This window comes from Hipposideros armiger, unplaced genomic scaffold, assembly GCF_001890085.2.
Source record: "Hipposideros armiger isolate ML-2016 unplaced genomic scaffold, ASM189008v1 scaffold_42, whole genome shotgun sequence".
Classification (NCBI taxonomy): Eukaryota; Metazoa; Chordata; class Mammalia; order Chiroptera; family Hipposideridae; genus Hipposideros; species Hipposideros armiger.
Genome location: NW_017731392.1, coordinates 3,401,414 through 3,420,107, shown reverse-complemented (window position 1 = coordinate 3,420,107; position 18,694 = coordinate 3,401,414). Strand labels below are relative to the sequence as shown.

The window sequence follows — 18,694 nt, the reverse complement described above, 5'->3', positions numbered from 1 at the left end:
GGCGCAGCCTGCGCTATACCTGGCGAAGAAGTCGGCGAAGCCGCCGCTCCGTCGAGCCCGGGCCGAGGTCCCCGCGGGGCCCTGCTCCGCGGCGGACGAGGGCACCGGCGGCCCTGCCGTGGGCAGGTGGTCGCGGGCGCTCTGACTGCGGCTCACCTCGAACGTGTTCCGAGAGTTCAAGTGAACGTCGGAGAAGCCGAGGCGTAGCTCAGCGCCCGCGCCCCCGCTAGTCCTCTCAGCCGAGGTGGCGGGGGACGCGCCCTCCTCGGGGCCCCCGGCGCCGGCTCCCGGCAGCTCCAAGTCCTCGCTGCCGCTGCCGGCGCCCTCGGGCTCCTCGGCGTCCGCCGGCGCCAGGCAGCAGCTCCGCAGCGGGTCCTCGAGCGGTGCGGCCCAGTCCGACCTGCTGCCCGCGCCGTCCGCGCCCTCGTCTCCAGGCCCCTCCGGGCGGAGGCGGCGGTGGCAAGGATCCCGGCCGCCCGTGCGGGCCAGCCCGTGAGTCTCCTCCAAGTCGCGACAGTCCTGGCCCGGCAGAAAACCCGAGTCCCCGTTGGTCATGCCGCTGTACCGCGGCGCGCCGGCATCCGCCGCCTCCGCGCCCCGGTGCTTGGAGCCTTCGTCCGGCGGGCAGGCGTCTGAGCGCAGGGCTGCCGAGGGCGGAGGGGCGCGGGGCAGGCCGGCGGAGAGCGGACGGTAGCACAGCCCTGGCTCCAGCTGTTCCCCGGCCACCTCGAGGTAATGCCGAAGGAGCTGCTGAGGCGGCGTCTCCTCCTCCTCTTCCTCCTCCTCCTCCGGCGGCTCCACAGCGCCGACGCCTCCGCCAAAGCCTCCAGTGGCCCGGATCATCTTCCCGTCCTGGCCCGCCGGCTCGGGCGCCGGCACAGGGAGCAACTTGGGGTTTCTTCTCGAGCAGGCTCCGGCATCCCCCGGACCTACCATCTGGGGCCGGGTAACCGCCACTCGAGAAGGCGGCGGAAAACTCCCTGCGTAGGCTCGGCCCGGGAACAGCGTTGGATCCTGCGGCCGCGGCGGCCACCGCCGCAACCTTCCCAGACCCACCCCTCCCACCCGGGGTTCGGGCAGTTGCGGGAGGGCGGGCACGCGCCTGGGCTTGCGCACGCGCAAAAGCTGGACCGGTCAAGGCCCGACCTGGAGATTCCGCGAACCATAGAGACAGCAGCTAGAGAGACCCGCTCCATAACACTCCAGCGGCCAATCTGGGATCCTCCATCTGGATGGTGGAGGTTAGTTGGCCCACTCCGACCCTGACAGTTCTTAAAGAAGCACGGGTATGCCTCGCTTAGCAAAAATTCACGTGACTTACTTAATTTATGGGAGTAGAACACAGGATGTTAGATGTAAGTCTTTCCAGCTCTAACTGGTTGCCAGTCAACTTTACGCTTTTTTACATCCATCTTCTCCATTGTCATTGCCACAATTTAGGACTTCATCGTCCCATGTCAACACCCTTGCTTCTCCACTCCATCTTCCACAATACTACTAAAATTTTCTTTCTGATCTAGCACCATGTTTCAGTACATCGCTCTTTCTATTCTTTTTTGTTCTTCAGTCTAGTTGTGGAGGACGTTGCTTCACTGGCCCAAGTTGACACCATCATTGTGCTCTTCCCAGGCAAGGCACATCATTCCCCGGCTTCTGGATGGCCGCTCACTGCGGCTGCTGGCTACACCGTGGCCCATGGCAACCTCCATGGCCGGGACTCACAGCAGCCCAGCTCCAGGTTGAGCTGTTGTTCAGCATCTTAGCTGTAGAGGGCAGTGTCACTGGCCCTCATATGTGGCATCCGAACCGGGGCCGTCTGGCGTCCCAACCCAGCTCTTAACCAAGCGCCACTTGGCCGGCCCACATTGCTCTTCTTAAAGATTTCTATTATCACCCTAGGAGGGAGAGGAAGTAGAGTCAGGCAGAGAGGGGCTATTGAGATAATTCCAGCACCCAGAGATAATGGTTTAAAATGGGGTGATAACCATTGAGTGGAAATGAAGTGTGTTTAAGTAGAAATCAGCGCTGCTTGGGTACTGAAATTGAAACCATGCAAGGAAGATTAGCATGGCCCCTGCGCAAGGATGACACGCAAATTCGTGAAGTGTTCCATAGTTTTAAGGCTAAGCAAGCATCTAAAAGGACAGTAATGGCTGCTGCTAAGACTCCCATGGAGCAAAAGTTTGTGTAGCACTTAAGCCTGTGAAGGTTTCTGCTCCCCAAGTTGGTGAAAAAATGCTAATTTGGCCCATCAGATTCTTAAATAAAGATTGACTATAACAAACAAATAAAAAATAAAGTAAAAATCACAAGACGTGATAACATTGGTTATAAGGAGAAATGATTGAAGAGGTAGGAACCAGCAATTACTACTAAAAACTCTTGAGACTAAACTGATGCAGTTTGAAGAAATAGATTGGGATTGGAAAAATTTAAGAGGGGAAATATATCTGGTAAAGTAAAAGACTGGAACTATCCAGCATATAGTTAGAGGTCTAAAATTTGGGTTTGGAGGTGCAGATTGAAAAGTCATCTGCAGGGCCGGCCCAGTGGCTCAGTTGATGAAGAGTTAGCTTGACAGTGCAAGCTCTGAGCTGCAGGGTTGCCAGTTCAGATCCCACATGGGGGCCAATGACACTGCCCTCTACAGCTAAGATGGTGAACAACAGCTCAACCTGGAGCTGAGCTGCTGTGAATCGCTGGTGAAGGCGTAGGCTGCAGTGGGGCTGCAGTGGGCTGCCTTAAGCTACTGAGAGTGGCCGGCAGCCAGCATCAGCAGCTGGCAGCTGCAAGAGCTGCCGTGAGCTGCCGTGAGTGGCCATCCAACAGCCAGCGACCAACTGCCTCACCCAGGAAGAGCACAATGATCACAATACCAACATGGGCCAGTGAAGCAACGTTCTCCACAACTAGACTGAAGAACAAAAGGACAGCAACTTGTCTGTTCCCCTTCCCCGATTCCCCAATGCTGTTATCCTCCCCCAATTCCCCAATAAAATCTTTTTAAAAAGAAAAGAAAAAAAAGTCATCTGCATACTACAACTAGGGGAGTAATGAATGACATCACTAAAGAAGAAAGAAGAAAGATGGAAATGGGGCAGAGACTCAAAATGTCCATCCATTTCAGGATGGACAAAGTAGTTGTATTGCAAGGGATTAAAGTGGCACCAGTTGTGGATAAAATGAAGCAGCAAATATAGACCACTCATTCTAGAAGTATGGAAGTGAAAGAGAGGACAGAAACAGAATGGAGTTGTAATTAGAAGCAGCAGCATTATCAAGACTTGAAATTTTTTTCCTTATAAACATATATACAAATACACATATATACAAATATACACAGTGAATATAACCTATATATGACTGACTGATAATATATACATAAAAAATGGACATCATGTACTTAGCACTCAATTTCAGAATCATCAAGTGTCTTTTATAGTGAGCATTTTTGAAAGCCCTAAGAAAGGACTAAGTGTCATGGGCATAGTTAGCAATGCATTTATTGTCAAGATCTTTCAGAAGAAGAAATGACTTCCAGGACACAGGTGGAAACGTTAATATAGGAAGACAGAAAATATTTTCAAATCATATATCTGTTAAGGGTCTAGTATCCAGAATATAAAGAATTCATACAACTCAAAAAGAAGACAAACAACCTAATTATAAAATGAGTGAAGGACTTGAACAGATATTTCTCCAAAGAAGATATGCTAATAGCTTTTAATAAACATACAAAATAATGCTCAACATCATTAGTCACTAGAGAAATGCAAATCAAAACCACAAGATAGTACTCACACCTACTAGGATGTCTACAACCAAAGTGGAAAATAAGTGTTTCCAAAGAGGATGCAAAGCAAGTGGAACCCTCAGACATTGCTGGTTGAAATGTAAAATTCCTACCAGCAGCTGTGGAAAATATTTGGTACAGCTGCTGTGGAAAATGTTTGATAGTTCCTCAATAAGTTAAACATAGAATTACTATGTGATCCAGCAATTTCCCTCCTAGATATATACCTGAAAGAGTTGAAAGATGTTCAGGGCTGGCCGAGTGGCTCAGTTGGTTAAGAGCTCACTCAAGTGTGTTGAGCTCTGAAGAACAGCGGTTCTATGCCCCGCCCGAGCTGAGCTGCTGCTGAGCTGCCAACAGGTGGCAGGATGGCTCAGCTAAAAAAATAAATAAATAAATAAATAAATAATTTATTTAAAAAAAGAGTTAAAAGATGTTCAAACAAACACTTGTACATGAATGTTCACAGTAGCACTATTCATAAAAACCAAAAGATGGAAACAACCCAAATGTCCATCAACAGAGGAATGGATAATGCAAATATCCATACAATGGACTATTACGTAGACGTAAAAAGGAATGAAATACTGATACGTGCTACAAAGTGGATGAATCTCGAAAACATTATCCTGAGTGAAAGCAGCTAGGCACATATGTTCACATATTGTATAATTCCATTTATATGAACTATCCAGAATAGGCAAATCCATAGAGAAAGAACGTAAACTGGTGATTGCCAATGGCTGAGGGAAGGATATGGCATTTTCTTTTTAAGGGTGATGAAAATGTTTTGGAACTAGATACAGGTGGTGATTTCATGAAATTGTGAATGTACTAAATGCCACTGAATTGTACATTTTTAAATGGCTTTATTTTATGTGGATTTTACTTCAATTAAATATTTAAGTTAATATAGGAGATGTCTAGAAATAAGTATAGTTATATGATGGTAAAGATGAGGGTAGTTGAGAGTATAATCTCAATCTTTTGTCTTTTCAACCTTTTTCCTCTCTGCCTGGAGAATTCATCCTTGTAATTTTCTTACAGCTGTTAAATCTTTTCTAACTAACTTGTTAACTTATTCCTTTCTAGCTACCACTCTATTTTCCATCAATGAAATCACACTTTTTTTTTTTTAAGGAGAGCATAGGTTACAGTGGCCCATACAGGGACTAAACCGGCAACCTTGGTGTTATAAGCACCACACTCTAACCGACTGAGCTAACCAGTCACCCCCATACTATTTATAAAGTCCAGTTTTTCTAAGTGGTTTATTTTGTTCATCTCCTTCTCTCCCATGGTCAATAGCAGCAAAGGTTTTATGAACCATACTGGCCCATACAACCCTACCATTGTGTTGTCGGATAAGTCATGATGTATTTTTTCTATGTTTCTCGTTGCAAAAATGCGTCATGACTTTTCCAACAACCCAATATTTTCTCAGTGCAGATTTCAAAACTGAAACACATTTATGTTTTGTGAATTTGTGTACAATATGTATTGCATAATACTAAGTTGTGTTAGTGGTTCTTGTTAGTGGTTAGTGGATTTATTTCCCACTTTCAAAACTAAGTTTCTATCTTATCTGATAAGTAATATCATATCTATTTTACAAAGAAAATATTTATTTTCAAAGTGTAACATATCCTTTTTGCGGTCATTAAGAGTTTGACATTAAAAACTTTTGATACCATTATTACTGCATCACTACAACTCGAGGCATAAATAATATATCCTGGTACATTCCTATAAATCGATGAAACTGTTATGATGAGAAAGAATATTTGCAATCTCTGCTGTAAAATATTAACTTAGTTAAAATATGGAAAACTATTGGTATACTTGGAGTCTTACATTTTTTAAGAAAATTTGACTTTCACAGAAATTCTTAAAATACATATAGTTGGTCATATTCTATACTTATGACCCAATCTTCATTATTGAAAGGTGAAATATGTACCATTATCACACATTATTTTGCTACAATTATACTCAAGAAGAGTGTAAAGGCCTCAAACAAAAGGCCTCAAAATTCTTCATATCTTTCTTTAATCCTCAACCTTTTTTTTTGTTATACTGGATTTCCAAATAGCATTTAAACATGCTTTCCCTTTTATCACGTTAAATCACCAGCATCACCATCGACATACCCATAGAGCAATGTTCCTCGAACTTAGCTGCACATTAGTAACATTTAGGAAGTTTTTACAAATGCTGGAGTCTCGGGCCCACCCAAGACTAGTTAAGTCAATATCTCTGGAGGAGGGGCCCTTACACTGATATTAAAAGCTGCTCAATTAATTCTAATTTGCAGCCAAGGTTGAGAAATACTGTCTTATAGCTAGCTACAGCCTTATCTCTCTGCTTCCCTGAACAAGCAAGCTGCTTTGAAAAGATGTTTACACATTGTGCGCCTCCAGATGTGACACCCTGAGAAAGATACGATGTAGCCGAGAATGTATAGCCGAGAATGTATAACCTCAACCTCATTACACAAAATCATCAGACAAACTTGAAATGAGGAAAATCCTATTTCAAAAAATGAAATGGGGGGGCCGGCCGAGTGGCGCGATGGTTAAGAACTCGCTTGGGATGCCAGAGGGCCCCGGTTCGGATCCCACATATGAGGGCCAGTGACACTGCCCTCCACAGCTAAGATGCTGAACAACAGCTCAACCTGGAGCTGGGCTGCCATGAGTCGCCGGCGACGGCGTGGGCTGCAGTCCCTGTGGCAGTGCATTGCCATGGGCTACCGTGTGTGGCCAGCAGCCAGCGTGAGCGGCCAGCAGCCGCAGTGAGCGGCCGTCCAGAAGCCGGCGACTGATCTGCCTCGCCAGAGAAGAGCGCAATGATGGTGCCAACTTGGGCCAGTGAAGCAACGTCCTCCACAACTAGATTGAAGAACAAAACGACAGCAACTTGTCTGTTCCCCTTTCCCCAATTCCCCAGCACTGTTCCCATCCCCCCAATTCCCCAATAAAAATCTTTAAAAAAAAAATGAAATGGGGGGACTCTATTCTTCAAAAAGTGCCAATATAAAAAAAAAAGGCAAAGAAAAGCTTGAACATGTTCAGGATTAAAGAAGATTAAAACAATATGACAACTCCATGCAGTTTCTGCTCTTAAACTGGGTTTTGTACTAGACAGAGAAAAGAAAAACATCCTGTGAAGGACAGTGTTAGATCAGCCGACACAACTGTCATATGCGCAGAGGATTAAATAAAGTTGTCAATGTAAATATTGGTATTTACAATTGATAATTACTATATCAGTTCTGCAAGAAAATATGTCTATTAGGAAATGCACATTGGAGTATTTCAGATAAAGAGCCATGATATATGTAATTTATTGTAAAATGATTTTAAAAAATGCATGTACACAACACACAGAGCAAGTGATAAAATGAACAAGATAAAATGTTCACAGTAGGCAAATCTGGTAAAGATATATGAGTATTTCTTGTATTATTTTAATGTTTACAACTTTTTGTAAGTTCAAGGTGTTTCCAAAAAATGTTTTAAGATAATTCCGTTTTCTCAACTCCCATTTACTCCATTCTAGTCTCTGTCCATAATTCTTTATTCTCAATAATGACTTCCCTGTTCTGATCCACTGGAAAGTTTTCAGTGTCCAAGTTGCTTGATCTTTTCCCCCCTTTTCAAAAGACTGCAGTAAGATGTCAAACTTTATTGTAAACTATTTTACCATGTAAGTGCATCGTCTTCCCTTTCATTTCAAAAATGTGTTTCTGTGAAGCATAACACCACCGATTAAACACCCCCGCTAGGCAGACAGTGGAAATAGGCCATGGTTTTCTCACACAGGTTTGAATTCTAATGAACTTCATAAAAAGAGAAGTCAAATTAAACCAATCCACCCACACACCCAGGAGCTCAAGGTGCTGACAAGAGTTGGACCAGAAGTCCCTTACCAGGAACGGAGCCCTTCAGAGCTGCCAGTGTTTCAGGGTAAAACAGAGAGCCCTCCCCTCCTAGTTAGAAGTGTGTGAAACTTCTAAAAGCCAGCCCTACACCCTATGAGGTGGCTGCTTTGGCTGATGGAATCTTGCAACAGCCTTTATACTATTGATCACTCCCTTCCATTTTGAAACATTCTTTCTCCTTTTAAAAGAAACACCCCTTTTCCTTAGTTTTCATTACTTTATTGTCACCATACTCTCTCCATTTTCCTCCTACCTCTTGGGCTAATACCTCTCAGATTCCTCAGGAAGGGGCTTTTCTTTCTCCTTAATTGAAATTTCCTGTGAAATAGTTCTGAACCTGCTTCTCTTCTCACTCAACCTCTTTACCCCAGGCAATCTCATCAATTTTCATGATTTAGATCAGGGGTGTCAAACTGGCGGCCTGCGGCCGCATGCGGCCCTCAAGGTAATTTTTTTGGGCCCACGATGCTCTGAAGTAAAATGAAAATAGAAAAAGTTGTTATGAAGAAAATAACGCTTAGGGGAGATCGAGACAATACCGTACACACAATTCCCTCGTTAACCCTTTAACTACTGAAGACGAGTATACATGTGGCCCAGTACCTTTCCTGGGGGCCTGTGGGCGTGTATAAACGCGCTGACTCAGTTCTGGTGATGTTTGGAAGTGATATGTGCCACTCTCAGTGTCACATAATGTAAACAGATCCCAACAGCGAAAAGGTTAAAAAGAGCACTCTGGGTTGTGCTGTTATGAATCATACTTAGTGGCAGTGCTAGTTAAAATTTTTAGAGGGAAGCCATTATGATTGTCTGTTCTCAGTCTTTGAATCCAGATATTGGAAAACTAGTAGGAGGAAAGCGCTGGCAAGTTTCGGGTAAAAAAGAATAATGTTAGTTTTATAAATACATTAAATAAAATAAATGTTTAAATAAAAGCAATTATATAGTGTTTTAATTATCCTATCCATATTCCTGAATCCTCACTTCAAAATATAAATTTAACAAAATTTGTAAATGTGATGTGGTCCATGTGAATCTTGCCTGTTGCACCAAATGGCCTGTGTTTTGAGTTTGACACCCCTGATTTAGATGATCACCTATAAACTGGTGACTCTAGAATTTGTATCTACAGCTGCTACATTATACTCCAAATGCCTTCTTGATATTTCCATATGGATATCTCTAGCATCATAAACATAACATGACTAAAATGAGTTTCTCCTAGTTTTCTTCCAGCATTCTCCATCTTTATACATACCACCAACAGCTACTCGTTTCTCCCGATCTTATATGCTAACTGTGTATCCAGCATCTCTGCTTGGTGGTTTCAAAGTCACCTCAAATACAATATGTCCAAGTCCACACTCTTCATTGCCTCTTCCAAATCTGTTCCTATTATAATATTCCACATCTCACTGAATGGCAGTACTGTATATCCAGTTGCACAAACCTAAAACCCAAGAGTCAACCTTAATACTTCCCCTTTCCTTATCCAATTAGCCAAGTATAGAGGGCTGAATTGTGTCCCTCAAAAAGATATGCCCAAGTCCTAACCCCTAGTACCTGTGAATGTGACTTTATGTAGAAAAGGGTCTTTGCAGTCATAATAAAGGCTCTCGAAATGAGATCATCCTGGATTAGACATACTCCCTCTCCTCAAAGAGCTGCTAAATAGATGTGACTATGTCCGTATTATAGACAGAAAAGGCGAAGAAACACAGAGACACAGGGAAGTCCATGCAAAGATGAGGGCAGAGACTGGAGTGATGTGTCTACAAGCAAAGGAACACAAAGGATTGCTGAGAGCCACCATAAGTTAGAAGAGAGGCATGAAGTAAATTCCCCCTCAAAGCCCTCAGAAGAAAGTAATCCTGCCAACATCTTGATTTCAGACTTCTAGTCTCCAAAACTGTAAGAGAACAAGTTCCTGTTGTTTTAAGCTACCAAGTTTGTAGTAATTTGTTATCACAGCCCTACGAAGCTGATACACAAAGTAATTTCTAAAGTCTGTTTTACCTCCTAAGTATCTTTATTTTTAATTATATAATACAATAATATCAACTGTAGTCATCATCTTTTACATTAGATCCTCTGAAATTAGATAGCTGAAAGATCCTTACACACTTTCAGCTGTAAGATGAATAAGGTCTGAGGATTTCATGTAAATGTCTTTCACATTTATTCATGTCACACTATATCCACCCACCCAAACTAAGTTACCATCATCTTATTCCTGGGCGACAGAATTAACCTCCAACTGGTCTCCCCACATTCACTTGGGGCCACATCCAAACAATTCTCCATACTGCAACTAAATACATTTTTATAAACACAAATGTTATGTCACTGCTCTGCTTTTTTAGTCATCATATTAATTTTCAGACTTTTAAGAGAAACACTTTTTCCTTAGTTTTCATTACTCTCTTGTTTCCATTTTTGGCCGTTTCTTCTAAGTACTCTTTGGGGGGATTTCTTCTTCCTTAATAAAAAATGTAGTCGCTTCCTGTTTTTTTAAGGTCAGAGACAAAAATCTTTTTTCATGACCTACAAAGTTCTTCATGATTTGTCTACCTGTCTAGCCTCCTCTCCCACTTCTCTCCCAAAGTCTCTTCTGCAAGCTTCTCTTTCTAGGATGTTCTCCATGATGATCTGGGTCTTTGTTATACTGACTTTTATCTTCATCTCCAGCCTCCTCTCACATTTATCTTCTCCTCACTTAATATGTGTCAGACACATTGCCTTTTTCTCTGTTTCTAAACTTATGTGCTAAACCCTTTCTCTCTAAGTGTCTTCATGTATGTTGGTCGTCCTGCCTAGAGGGCTTTTCCCCACCTTGTCAACCTGGCTAACTCCTACTCTTTCTTCAGGACTCAGTTTAACGTTACCTCCTCTGACCTCCCCTCCAACTGCTTAGACTCGAGTTTTATGCTTTCATGCACCATTTTTCTCTGTAGTCAGTACCACAGCTATAATTTTATATTTGGTTTTTTTTTTTTTGACTGGCATTCACACACACACACACACACACACACACAACAATGCAAACTCTGTGAGGAGAGTATGTCAGTTTTGTATACCTTAGCAATAGTATCTAGCACAATGTCAAGCACATAGCAGCTGTTCAATAAACATTTATTAAAGCAATACATGACTAAATGGATGAATAAAAAACTATCAAAATATGTGTCTAGTCCTCAGGAAATTCCAACTCAACAGATTACTCGTCTGTAATCCTCAAGACTGTGTGATTCAGAAACTGCCTGATGCTGATTCCTATTTATACTTTTGGACACATGCAATTTCATAATCTACGGATAAATGTTTAGCCTAAAGATGATTTATTTTGTATGAGTATGCACTAGTGAGACCTAAAATAACCATAGGTTGTCCTCGCTAACTACTGATCTGAAAGCTGTGAGTCTTTGATGATGAAACTAAACAAAAATGTGGTCAATAAATCCATTTGAAAATTGGTTGACAAGATGTGGAATAAAGTTGGTATCAAAATCCAAACAAAAGTTCGGTAAAACAATGGGAATGAACAATCTTCTGTGGGACTATGCGACTTGGATTGCTATAGAAATCATCTTCAACTTCCACAAATGGTTAAATTCCATGCACACCTGATAAAGTCTCAGCTGGTAAGAAAGGGAGACTAGGACTGAGGTTGTGGATTATAGTTAGACAACAAATATTGAAAGGATGCATATTGCAGATTAACTCAGCAGGGTGAGGTATGTGTGGGAAATGAATGATAGTAAGATCACAAAGCAGGTGCTTTTGGTAAGCCACAGCAGGACAGCCACAAACCAAGAGACAGATGAAATGCTGTAGAAATGCACACTGGTCTGTTGTGGAAGCAAACTGACGCCAAATGTCAAGAGGCACTGTAATACTATGCTGGGAATCTGTCATAGGAAATCATTCAAAAGGATAAAATAAAAGCTATACAAAGATGCTTTCAGCAAAATGTTTAATAGTTAAAAATTAGACATTACCCAAATTGTCAATAATATGGGAAGTGTAGGAAAAACTATGTCTATCAACTATTTCTATAGGAATATTATGAAGATAATTAATTAATAAAAGTGCAGAAATACGGGGGAATTTTACAAATAATATTAAGTAAAAGGTAGATACACACAATTGCATATCATAATTACAAATGATGTGTAAACTGTATATTAATCTTGATAAAGATCAAAAAGAGAACATGGATTTTTGGGGGGATTTTTCCTTTTTATGGTCTTTTATAAAGTCATTAAATGGTAACTTTTTAAAAGAATGCTCTGTAATGCCTTTCCAAATACCTGTTATAGCTATAAATTGTGAAGAAACAAGAGTTGCAAATATATTTTTTATGCTGCAGGAGGGTATTCAGCTACATTTGGAGGAAAAAGCATCTATAAGCCCACATTTAAAAACTATAGACTGGGGCCGACCAAGTGGCTCAGTTGGTTAGGAGCTCGCTCAAGAGTTTGAGCTCTGAGCAACAGCGCTTCGATTCCCGGCCCGAGCTGAGCAGCTGCTGAGCTGCCAACAGGTGACAGGAGGGCTCAGCTTAAAAAAACCAAAAAACAACTATAGATAGACTTGCAAAAACAATGACAGTTTCTGCAAATAGTTGCTACTATAATCAAGTGATAGTTTTTACATAAATTCAGTATAAGGAGGACTAAAGTTGTCAAGTGCTATCATGTTCAGAAACATTTGGGGCCAGGCATGAAGTAGGTTAATTTATATATATATATATATATATATATATATATATATATAAATTTTACCCCCAGTGATTACAAAAGTATAACAGGAAGTCATTTTGCAGAACAGAATATAGAAAAAATTTTAAAACCACAATCTCATCATCACTCAGCAAGTCAATTTTAACATTAATTGAATATTAATTGAATATTCTTTTACACATGATTTAATTTGCTGTGTTGTTTCCCATTCTGTGGATGAAATAAAGTATATTTAGCCAATCCCATTATTGGACATTTTGACGGTTTCCAACTGTTTACTATTACAAACACTGTTGCAGTTTAATTCCTTGTATATAAATATTTGTACATATCTTTGGTTATTTGCTCAGGAAAATGTATTAGAAATGGAATTTATAGGGGAAATGATATAAACATACATTTTAAGTTTTTATTAGATAGGAAGCCAAAGATTTTGCATTGCTTTACATGTTTTCTTCCTATGTCCAATTAAATCTCCTTCCTATCCCTTTAAATTCTCATCCATCCTCCAAAACCCAGCTTTAAGCTTTAATTTCCAAGACAATTCCAGTAAGTCATACAAAGCTCACTGATCTCCCACATCTTTTATTATTTTTTATTGTTCATTTTAAAATAATTTGAGTTACAAAAATTTGTAAAAGCAGTACAAAGTATTTCCATAATTTTTAGATTCTCCAAAAATTAACATCCAAAATACCCAAAATATAACTATCAAAATAATGAAGTTAACATTGATATAATACTACTATATTCAAATTTTTCATTTTGTCCCACTAATGTCCTTGATCTGGCGCAAGGTCAAACATTCCTTTTAGTTTTCATTCTCCTTCTCCCCCTTCAGTGCCGGACAGTTTCTCAGTCCTTGTCTTTCATGACCTCAGGCCAGCTTCATGGGCATGCTACCTGTCCAGTTGCACAGGGCCCTGCACAATTGTTCTAATGCTCTACCGTTGCCATCTTGAAATTCTTAATCATTTTTGAAGAAGGAACCTCATATTTGAATTTGAACTGGGCTCCGTAAAGTATGTAGCTGATCCTGAATGACCTCGACACTTTTGAAGAAGATTGGCCAATTATTATGTAAGATGTTCCTCAATTTGGGTTGGTCTAATTGTTTTCTCATAATCCAACTCAGGTTTGATTACACTTTCGGTAAGAATGCCACAAAAGTGATGTTGTGTGCTCCTCAATGCATTGGATCAGGAAGCTCATGATGTTGGTTTATTCTGATACTAGTGATAATAACTTTAATAACTTAAGTCAAGATGATGCCTGCCAGGTTTCTGCACTGTAAAGTTGATATTTTGTCCTTTGATACGTATTTTCAAATTGCTCTCAAGAAAGATTGTACAATTTTACATTTCCCACTGTGAAAGTGCCCAGCTTCTTGAATCCTCACCAAATATAGAGTGTATCTTTTTTAAAGATTTCCCAATTTTACATGAGTAAAAGGACTTCTCTTAACTATTTCAAATTACTTTTCTTTGACTATTGATGAAGCTGAACCCCACTCCCCCGTTCCCATATTAGCCATTTATATTTCTTCATTTGAGAATAAGTCAAGAGGTTTTTTTGCCCAACCTGCTTTCAGTTCCCCTTAGTGACTAGATAATCCTGAGAAATATTTGGAATTGAACATGGACCATGGAAAAGTGTACAAACTATGGGCTAAAAGATAATTTGACAGTACTTTAAATGTTTAGAAGATGGTGATTATCTTTAGTATATGACTGTGTGTTGTGAATTCCTGAAGGGGTTATGGTCAACTGGCTCTGGATCTAGGCTATGGGGGAGAGCAGAACCCTCGTGGCTTGCTCACAATGGCTTTGTGAAGTATAAAAGGGGAAATAGAGTAAGTGGCCAATTAATATTTGTTGAATTAGTGAATTAATAAAAGGATAAATCAGGGCTGGCTGAGTGGCGTGATGGTTAAGAACTGGCTTGGGATGCCAGAGGGCCCCAGTTCAGATCCCACAGATGAGGGCCAGTGACACTGCCCTCCACAGCTAAGATGCTGAACAACAGCTCAACCTGGAGCTGGGCTGGAGTGAGTCGCCTGCGACAGCGTAGGCTGCAGCCCCTGTGGCAGTGAGTTGCCATGGGCTACCGTGTGTAGCCAGCAGCCAGCATGAGTGGCCAGCAGCCGCAGTGAGCGGCTGTCCAGAAGCCGTTGACTGGTCTGCCTCACCCAGGAAGAGCGCAATGATGGTGCCAACTTGGGCCAGTGAAGCAACGTCCTCCACAACTAGACTGAAGAACAAAACGACAGCAACTTGTCTGTTCCCCTTCCCCCAATTCCCCAGTGCTGTTCCCATCCCCCCAATTCCCCAATAAAAATCTTTTTTTAAAAAAAGGATAAATCAATGAACTGAGAAGAATAAAGATAGGAAAAGACAATCAGAGTGGAAGGGCTGTGCAAATAGCCACAGGGTCTTGAAAGTACTTGCCAGAAAGAAGAGAATGTATTTAAGTTTACCACACCTTTTACATGCCAGGTGCCATATAGAGATGGTCTTACTCACAGGTAGGTGTTCCTATCCCCATTTTAAAAACTAGTAAAAACGAAGTCTTTCTGCACTTAACATTTGTGCTTTTTCCCATATACTGTTTGGCATGCAGGGATTAAGAGAAGTAGGACAGGGAGATTCACCAAGAATGCTGACTAGGAGGAATGGAAAGAAGAGAGAAAAAACAAGGGTTAGCAGAACGCAGGGGGATACTAACTAAACAAAAAAGGGAAGTGGTTACCAAAACAGAACTTTTGATTTAAAGCCAAAAGCGATCTACAGGAAACAGCTCACCCTTGGGATGGGGAGTAAGAATAGACTGAACTAGTATTGCATAGTGTAATCTTATAATTTAAAATCAAGATGCAGGGTTCTTACACTCAACTACCTTTACAGACCAATTAGTCTGATGGATGTTAGATAACAGAAAGTAGTGGTGTGTGTGTGTGTGTGTGGGGTAATTAGAGAGTGCATACTGAGCATATGCTCCACCAAAAGCATTCAAAAATCAATTAAAAATATCACACACACACACACACACACACACAGTTTTAACCAAACAAAACAATTCTTCTGGCAGAGGCTGGCCCGTAAGCCTCCAGAGTGTGCCCCCGTGACTGCTCTAAATTCTAGAGAAAATAGCTGACCATGTCAAAGAAACTGGTAACAAAACACCTATAAGAACCATGGTACATGACTCTATACTTAAGATTCTTTTTTTTTTTTTTAAAGATTTTATTGGGGAATTAGGGGAGGGGAACAGCATTGGGGAATTGGGGAAGGGGAACAGACAAGTTGCTGTCCTTTTGTTCTTCAGTCTACTTGTGGAGGACGTTGCTTCACTGGCCCATGTTGGTATTATCATTGCACTCTTCCCAGCTGAGGCAGATCAGTCACCGGGCTCTGGATGGCTGCTCATGGCGGCTCTTGGTAGCTCACACTGACTGCCAGCTGCTGATGCTGGCTGCCGGCCACTCTCAGTAGCTTACAGCAGCCCACTGCGGCCTCACTGCAGCCCCAATTGCAGCCTACACCGGTGCTGGCAACTCACGGCAGCCCAGCTCCAGGTCGAGCTGTTGTTCACCATCTTATCTGGCCCTCATGTGGGATCCAAACCGGGACCCTGCTGCTCAGAGCTGGCGTCCCAAGCCAGCTGTTAACCAACGTGCCACTCGGCTGGCCCTTAAGATTCATTTTAACTCATCAGTTAAATTTAATTCAACAAACCAGTAAATATTATTTGTTGATAAAAAATGACTTATGTATCAAGCATTGCAAGATGGAATAAGTCACTATCTCTGTACTTTGGTATTTAGTTCTCAGTTTAGGTCCTACAAAGTTTTATGAATGAGTCATACACTTTACAGAATAACCTTTCTCCTCTGCTCAGTAGAAAATCAGTCCCTCATGTTGTCCATGATTTAAATCTTGCCTTCACGCCCATTTAGCTTTAAACCCATCACATAGTCCTATAATGTCCTGTATTCTAAAATTGTTTTTTGTTTACCTACATTAAAATTTGATTTACTTAGTTCTGGGTGATAAGAAAATAATTTGTGTTTGAATTCCAGTGCCTATCCAGGTCTTAAGATGCCCCATAAATGTTCACTGAAGCTAACACTGATGGTTTTTAAATATGTATGTCCACAAATTCTCTGATGTTCTTCCCTTCAAAAAGTGAACTCTAATTCCCATATCATTGAGTGTGGTCTGAACTGAGTAACATATTTCTAACAAATTGAACAGCGAAAATGGTGACTTCCACGACTAGATCTTAAAAAGCATTAGAGTGTTCCCCTTGCGCTCTCTTGGTTAACTTGCTCTGGGGGAAGCCAGCTGCTATGTCATGAAGATGCCGAAGCAGCCCTATGGAGAGGTTCACATAGTGAGAAAATGGAGCACCCTGCCAACAGTCAGTAAGGAGTGGAGGCCTCTGGCTAAGACCCATGTGAGTGACCCATGTTAGGAGTGAATCCTTGGGGCTCAGTAAAATCTTGATGACCGCAGCCTTGTCCAATAGCTAGACTGCAACTTCCAGAATCAGACCCATCCTGCTAAGCCATTCCTAAATTCTAGAGCCACAGAAACTGTATAAAATGATAAATGTTTATTATTGTTTTAAGTTAAGTTTTAGGGTAATTTGTAAAGTAGGAATAGATAATTTCATATGCCCCTGAATCTATCATTATATTATGATACACACACACACACACACACACACACACACACACACACACACACACATTCTATTATGTTTATAAGCTAGCTGTTTTGGAGCCTGGCTCTTTCACTTACTTCCCCTCCTCTACTTCCTATTTTTGCCACCTCCAGAAGCCACCAATTCCCTTTTTTTCTGGATGTTAAAAAGTACTAAATAGAATATTAAAAAGTCCTTTTGCGCCTAATGGATCCAAAGAAGAGATTCCTTAGTGGCAGATCTTTATCTTCTTTCTGGGCGTGACAGATGTAGGAGGAGATATTTTGGATCATCCCAACCTCTCATTGATCTATTCATAGATATCTACTTATTTCACTTATGTATCCATTTTTTCACCCAAATGGATTTTAACTCTAATCAGCAGCATCACTTTGGAAAATGAAAGAAAACAGAAGCATAAATGCCACCTAAGCAGGTCTTTGGAGTGTATGTGGAATAAGCCCATGAGTGGAAATATTTCTAAATTTGTAACCAGAGGAAGTACTCGAGCTTTGGTGATAGGAGGGGTACAGAACATTAGATTAAGCAGGGGCCGTATTAAGGAGGTATGAGAATGTATATACAAGATCTTCCATGTTCCTTTCATTCTGCCGTCTCTTCCCTGCTCAGCTACACTTCCCCACAGCTTTAGAGGCCTCAAGACAATGTGTCTTTGTTTTACGGAACATTCTTTCAGAGTGCTCCTAGCAGAGTCTGGTACAGAGAGGAAGGAGAGAGGAGCTATTGCTGCCAAAGGGACGGTCAGAAACTGTACATGACTTTGTGCATGGAATGTACTTCCCTTTCCCTAAAGATTTCAGAAAGCAGTAAATTAATTTTAAAAAAAATGGCTTTGAAAAGCCAATGCAAGTAAAGAAAGGAAATGTCATGTCTTAGAAGTTTAATTTATCAACAACAATCTTAAATGGAAAAGAACATATATCACAACCTTAGGAAAATCCCTATGTAATTTTTTTCTAATTTATACTATTGCAATTAGGAAAAGGGCTTAAGGCATTTGATGCCTTTTGCTGAAAACCACTCCCACTGGTGGGACTGACAACTTAGTACATTTTCCACATGGCATAAACACATTTTGCTACATTATAATATCTAATACTCAGATTCATTAACTTTAAAATGGAGCTAATATTTATCTAGATTATTGAGGATAAAATGAAATAATTTATATTTAGGGAACTATCAAAAGTGCTTAATAAGTGATAACTGTCTTACATTGGGGTCCACTGAATTTGACCCCAAGTCAGGGTGTGATGGGTTGAATTATGTACCCCCACAAAAGATGTTAAAATTCTAACCCTCAGTACCCATGAATGTGACCTTATTTGGAAATAGGGTCTCTGCAGATGTCATCAAATTGAGATAAGGTCATTAGAGTGGGCCCTTAATCCAATATAACTAGTGTTCTTTGGCGTGGCTGGTTAGCTCAGTTGGTTAGAGCTCAGTGCTCATAACACCAAGGTTGGATCCCCACATGGGCCACTGAGATGC

The 18,694-nt window shown here is 41.3% G+C and overlaps 1 protein-coding gene across 5 annotated transcripts in view; it reads right to left on the bottom strand.

The window, feature by feature from the left end:
* Positions 1–18,694, bottom strand: part of TBC1D12 (TBC1 domain family member 12) — a 109,837-nt gene that overhangs the window by 85,983 nt on the left and 5,160 nt on the right. The window contains exon 1 of one of the 5 annotated variants that reach the window (XM_019639101.1): positions 20–1,512. The exons of 2 other annotated variants lie outside the window; for them this stretch is intronic. In XM_019639101.1, the coding sequence (XP_019494646.1) occupies positions 20–936 (917 nt within the window). In that variant the 5' untranslated portion in view covers positions 937–1,512. Of the gene's footprint in view, positions 1–19; positions 1,513–18,694 lie in introns of those variants that run through there. 2 more of the 5 variants (XM_019639105.1, XM_019639104.1) reach the window with 2 other exon arrangements.